Source organism: Myxocyprinus asiaticus, chromosome 48 (genome assembly GCF_019703515.2).
Source record: "Myxocyprinus asiaticus isolate MX2 ecotype Aquarium Trade chromosome 48, UBuf_Myxa_2, whole genome shotgun sequence".
NCBI classification, from domain to species: Eukaryota; Metazoa; Chordata; class Actinopteri; order Cypriniformes; family Catostomidae; genus Myxocyprinus; species Myxocyprinus asiaticus.
The window spans coordinates 14,151,122-14,157,480 of record NC_059391.1 but is presented as its reverse complement, the minus strand read 5'-3'; the positions used below and the strand labels follow the sequence as shown (position 1 = coordinate 14,157,480).

The window sequence follows — 6,359 nt, the reverse complement described above, 5'->3', positions numbered from 1 at the left end:
TACTAATTATTTTTTCTTGCAGCCAGGCTTATCTTTTATATATACAGTATATAATTTACATCACCAATTCACCAATAGTGTCTCCAACACATTACATAGTTCAAGTGTCTCCAACATGCTCATCACATGTGGCCATATAAAGTGTGCATTCACATTACAAGCAGATACAAAGGACTTAGACACGTGACTGTGGTTATACTGAAAGCCCATGTGTGTCAAAGTTCAACAGTCATGCAGACACTATTAGCACTGTAAGCGTTTAGGTTGACCAGGGGTTGAATTCTTGACACTAAGGGAGACAAAGGGGAGTCTACCACTATGGTTTCCTTGGTAATGCTGTGAGGGCGGCCGCTGAGCTCCTGTATCTAGGTGTGTGTAGATAATGAATTTGAGTACTCTAGGCAACCCATGTTGATCACTCACAGAGATAAGAATGCTTCTCAGCATGACCACTGACCTGCAATTACCTCATAACTTTCACTGCAGGAGGGTTAATTACCTTTTATTAAATCTTTGAGTGGAGCCATATTGGGATATATTCAGCTCTTTCTGATATACTTAGATGTAAACTGACTTTCTTTTTTCCTTGGAACACAAAATGAGATGTTAGGCAGGATAACAGTCTCAGTCAACATTCACTATCATAAGATGCAATGAAAGTGAATGGTGACTGAGACTAACATACTGCCCAACATTTCCTTTTGTCTTTCAGAAGTAAGAAATTCATTCAGGTTTGGAACAATATTAGAATGAGTAATTTAAGATACAATTTCATTTTGGGGTTAACTATCCCTGTAATGTTTGAAATATTTGAATGGAAGTTTCAGAATGGAATCACAATTGTAAAGCAAACTAGATTTTGCTGCCACAACACTAGGGTTTTGTGGGTGGTTGCCAGGGTGTTGCTATGCAGCTGCTAAGGTGTATTAAGTGGTTTTTAGTGTGTTGATATGTGGTTGCTTATGTGTTTTGGGTGGTTGCCTGGGTGTTGCTATGTGGTTGCTACAGTGTCCTTGATAGTTGCTAAGTGGTTGCACGTCAAGAGAGTCCACCCCCAAGTAGGGTTGCACTGTTAACAATTTTTCTCTCCCTATCCGATTTCAGTACCTGAACTCTCAGTATTAGCTGATGTGGATTTGGAGTACTCTTTTATGTGTACAGAAACACACACTTCTAACTACACATTATTTCATTACAAAAAATAGAATAGACAGTAGGGATGCACCGATCAGATGACTGGTATCGGCTCCAAAACTGAGGTTTTAAAGGGATAATTCACCCAAAAATGAAAATTCTCTCATAATTTAATCACCCTCATGCCAACCCAGATGTGTATGACTTTCTTTCTTCTGCTGAACACAAATTAAGATTTTTAGAAGAATATCTCAGCTCTGTAGGACCATACAATGCAAGTGAATGGTGACCAGAACTTTGAATCTACAAAAATCACATAAAGGTAGAAATAAGTAATCCATAAGACTCCAGTGGTTAAATCCACATCTTCAGAAGCGATATGATAGGTGTGGGGGAGAAACAGATATATACGCTGGTGGCCAAAAGTTTGGAATAATGCACAGATTTTGCTCTTATGGAAAGAAATTGGTACTTTTATTCACCAAAGTGGCATTCAACTGATCACAATGTATAGTCAGGACATTAATATCGTGTAAAATTACTATTAAAATGTGGAAACAAAATTCAGAAACTACTTAAAAGAGTTCTTCTAAAAAAAATCCTCCATGTGCAGCAATGACAGCTTTGCAGATCCTTGGCATTCTAGCTGTCAGTTTGTCCAGATACTCAGGTGATATTTCACCCCATGCTTCCTGTAGCACTTGCCATAGATGTGGTTGTCTTGCTGGGCACTTCTCATGCACCTTACAGTCCAGCTGATCCCACAAAAGCTCAATGGGGCTAACCCTTTCACCAGATCAGCTATCGGTCAACCGAGACTGATCCAAATCAATACTGTGTTAGTCATGGTCGTTACTGTCAAGCTCCAAAAATCACATAAGAATGTTAATATTCAATATTAATAATATATGTAAGTCGTAATTCTTTAACTTTAAAACTTTTTATTAGGGCTTTAATTTTGGCAGAAGACCTTTGAGTTTCTGTGTGTAGGCTAGTTCACAGTAGTTTAATATGCTTCTTATTCAAAATCTGGAGATGCATGTTATAAGCAAACTAAACTATCGAGCATCTACATCTGAGATAGATTGGAGCACTCACATACTGTGAGTCACTATGAGAACGCTGAAAACAGTGAGCCTTTTACTGAGCCTTTTACATGCTGTGACAACAGAGCAGCTCTCATTCACTGCACACTCTATATTCAATTATTAAACGCAGGCAGCCTTTTGCGATTCACAAAACTGTTATATAACTTCAAGAGACTTTGAATATAATGCATGAGTCATCTGGACTACTTTAATGGAGCTTTTATGTTGTTGTTTTTTCATGTAAATTCTGTAGTTTGCCAGTTAGGACCATGACACACTGTAACGGATATGTCTCAGTCTCATTGGACAGATACCCGATCCAGTTAAAAATGTCAGTATTGGAGCTGATACCAATCCAGGTATCAGATCGGTGCATCCCTACCCCCAAGTCTCTATCATATTCTGGTCCCTAGAGATGGCTCAGGTCCCTTCTTTGATCTGTGGGATTTTGACATTCATTTTATCGTCAGCCAGGCATAAATAGTCTAATTGCTATGAAATGTAATAGCTCATCTTTTTAACAACTCACACAATAATTCATGTTTGGACGAGTTACATTCCAAAGTTTAATAACTAAGATTAGGGGTTTGTTTGAATTAAAGAATATAGCAGCTTAAGTTCAAACGCATCTCAGTTGAAATGACATTGCTGCCTGCAAGAACAAACTACCAATCAGCATAATTTATCACTGATGCAGTGTAATTAATATCATTGACCTTAAAAGTGTTTTGTTTTTACACAGCCATGCCATTGCTCGTCTCTGTTAAATGTTTGTCATGAGGCATTGCTTCTATCTATAGGCAATGCTATATAAGTAACAAAATTGGATCCCAGCACACCATGCACCAGCTGGAGGGAGGAGAGTTTTGTTAACTGACACGCAAGGGAAATTTCTGTGTAAATAACTTGGTCAGTATAGAGTTTTATAGTTAGTATGTTTTAAACATTTTGCTGGGCATTTTGTAGACAATCACTTGAAGTATATTGTGATCGGAGATACTAAATATCTTAAAGGCTTTAAACAATGGTGAGTATTTATAAACAGAGGACAAGGCAAATTTGATCTCAAGTAGGCTACTACACATGGATATTGTCAAGGTAAGAGTTGGAGACAGTGTTTTTGAAGCAAAAAAGTCTCTGCTGTTAAGAGATTGTGAGTACTTCAGGGCACTTTACCGATCTGGGATGGTAGAGTGCCACCAAGACGAGATTCACTTAAAGAACCTTCCTGCTCAAGGGTTCTTCATTATGTTGGCAGTGGCCAGTGGTGAGAGACCCATTCTGAATGGTGGCGAGATTCTGGAAGCCATTGAATGTGCTGCGTTCTTCCAGGCAGAAACTCTTGCTAAGCATCTTCAGGATCTTCTCAACTCTGACAATTGCCTGCTCATGTACCAAGCCTCGACCACCTATGGTTTATGGGGACTCCAAGAGATGTCGGCACAGTTCATTCAAAATATGTACCGTGACCTGCGAGAACAGTTGAAGAACCTTCCTCAAGAGTTGATTGAACATGTAGAGTCTCAAGTTCCTAGTACATTTGTAGCTGTTGGATCTCATTCCACCTGCTCTGCTGAAGAGCTTCCTCTTGCTGCCACGAGGACAGTGTGTTACCTTGATGAAGATGATCAGGATTGGAAAGTCCTTACTGCCTTGCCCAAGGAGGCCAGCACCTCTCTGGCAGGTGTTACCGTCTTGGACAACAGGCTCTACATTGTAGGAGGTGTTCACGGTGTTGACAAGAGGGCTGTTGAAAGTAGCTTTTGCTATGATGTCATCACAGACACCTGGAGCTTGCTTCCAGGCCCCAGACAACCACGATACAACTTTACTCTAATTGGGTTAGAAGGTTGCCTCTATGCCATTGGAGGAGAGTCTGAGAGAACCACCATGTCCTCAGTTGAGATATATAATGTCACAAAAAAGAACTGGTCCTTTGCTGCACATTTACCTAGACCAGTAGCTGGGGTAGCTTGCACCAAAACTATGAGCAGGATTTTTGTTTGTCTCTGGAAGCCAATGGAAACTAATGAAATCTATGAATACATGTCACACCAGGACACATGGGTTCTGATCAGTAAACTCCTGAAGCACCAGAGCTATGTACACTGCATGGTGGCCCACAGGGACAACCTCTACGTTATACGCAATGGACCCAAGGATGACTTCTTGCGTTGTTTGATGGACTGTTACAACATCACCACAGGTCAATGGACTTCAATGCCTGGGCACTACGGTAACAGCAAAGGAGCACTGTTTACAGCTGTAGTGAGAGCAGATTCTGTGTTCACAGTGAACCGCACAGATACGTTAGAGCACACCATTGCAGGGAACATGTGGAAACCTCGTAACCAGATGAAGGGTTTTCCCAGGAATGGATCTGTGTGGACGTTTCTACTGAGGATTCCGAAGGAGAGGAAGAACTAAAGTGATGATGTTACTGGGGCCCAACTACCCATTTATCAGGGGGGTATGCAGCATCAGCGTTGGCTCCCCATTGAATGATTTGTCATCTGACTGCCCCCTTTGGGGTTGATTTGGTGTCCCCCCTTTTGTGTGGCACCCCATGTGTTAATGTGTTGCATATATGTTTTTTGCACCCCAGGGATTAAATTGGGATTTTCGGGGTGGCGGAAACCTAAGAGTGTTGGGGGTGGGCGTTGTTACACCAGTGGGGGTGTTGTTACACATACATTCCCACTGGTTGAACTGCTTGAAGCAGGCAGCGGAGTGAGGCAAAACAGTCCTGCTCTAAGCAGAACAGGATCCGACACAACAAAGATTGGGCTATTTTTTCCTTTTTGGAATCACAGGTGCTGGAGCATCATGCAGAGGTGCTGGAACGATGTTCCAGACCATTCCGCCCTAATTTAACCCCAGTGTGTTACCATAGTAACAAAAGGATTTTCTACCGCAAATGATCTCTTTTGTCTGACTTTTTGTCTGACGCAACAAGATTTTTCAAAACAATGCGATGCATTCCTATGGAGCCCTTCACAGCAAGTGCTAATAGTCACACTGCAATGAAACAACTTTCTTTAGCAAGTTTATTTTCTTTTTATGGTTACTTGACAAAAGTTACAGTGAGGTTCAAAAGTCTGACATCACTAGTGCGTGCTAATGAGGAGGCTAAAGGCTACAGCCCCTTGCGTTAGTCGCTAGTGCGCCTCTTGAGGCCAGGGTAGTGAGGTTTACACGCACTGCACAGCTTTCATGTACCAGCTGCCTCCCGTTACACTCACCCACCTAAACCTCACTCCCATTCGGGTCAACATCACCACTGTAACCGGTACTGCGTCAGCCGTCATGGGAGGCGGGCATGCTAACGAGGAAGCTAAAAGCTACAGCCCCTAGCGTCAGTCGCTAGTGTGCCTCTTTAGACCAGGGGAGTGAGGTTTACACGCACTGCACAGCTTTCACTTACCAGCTGGATCCCATTACATTAGCATTACTAGCAAATTAGCATTAACATGAACTAACAATGAACAATTGTATTTTCATACATTAACAGTAACCAAGATGCTGTTCAATGTTAACTTATGATATCTAATGCATTTATTAATTTTAACAAATATAACCTTATTGTAAAGTGTTTCCTAAATTATATTACCAGCACATGAATGACCGTAATGCATTAATCTTGAAGTATACAAACATTTCTCAGCGACTGGCAAAAACATTGCACTTGATGGGAGTAGTTTTTGTGCAGGGGAAAAAAACTTTTGCAATTTCAGCTTTCTCTTGTTGTGAATAGGTCTTCTTTAAAAATTAAGCATGTTTACTTTTAGAGGTGAAAATGGTACCAGAAAATTGGATTTATATCCTTTTAAATTGTAAGAATTAGTTTGAAGTTATTAGTTTTTTTGGTTTTTGTTTTGTTTTTCTCCTTTAGTTTAAAATAATTGTTTAAACTCATTTTTATTGTTAATCTCAGATTAAACATTTATTTTATTGGCATATCTGTTTTTGCCTTGTTTAGATCAGGTTTATGAAATCTCTGTAGTTTTTAGCTATAAGAGCCAGCCTTGCAATATGTCACAAAATACAGTATATTTTGGGACGTTATTTGACAGTTGCTCAAGAGCATGATTAAGCCTTAGGCAAGTCTACAAGGGCAGAAATAAAATGCTTGACAGA

The 6,359-nt window shown here is 40.4% G+C and overlaps 1 protein-coding gene across 1 annotated transcript; it reads left to right on the top strand.

Moving 5' to 3' along the window:
- The first annotated feature begins 3,305 nt into the window (after nucleotides 1-3,305).
- Nucleotides 3,306-6,159, top strand: kbtbd13b (kelch repeat and BTB domain containing 13b). Its single transcript, XM_051692926.1, has one exon. The coding sequence runs from the start codon at nucleotides 3,306-3,308 to the stop codon at nucleotides 4,647-4,649; it is 1,344 nt and encodes a 447-aa protein (XP_051548886.1). The 3' UTR covers nucleotides 4,650-6,159.
- Nucleotides 6,160-6,359: the final 200 nt, after the last annotated feature.

Excerpts from the sequence above, each read along its gene's own strand:
- kbtbd13b (XM_051692926.1), top strand. The coding sequence starts at position 3,306 with ATGGATATTGTCAAGGTAAGAGTTGGAGACAGTGTTTTTGAAGCAAAA.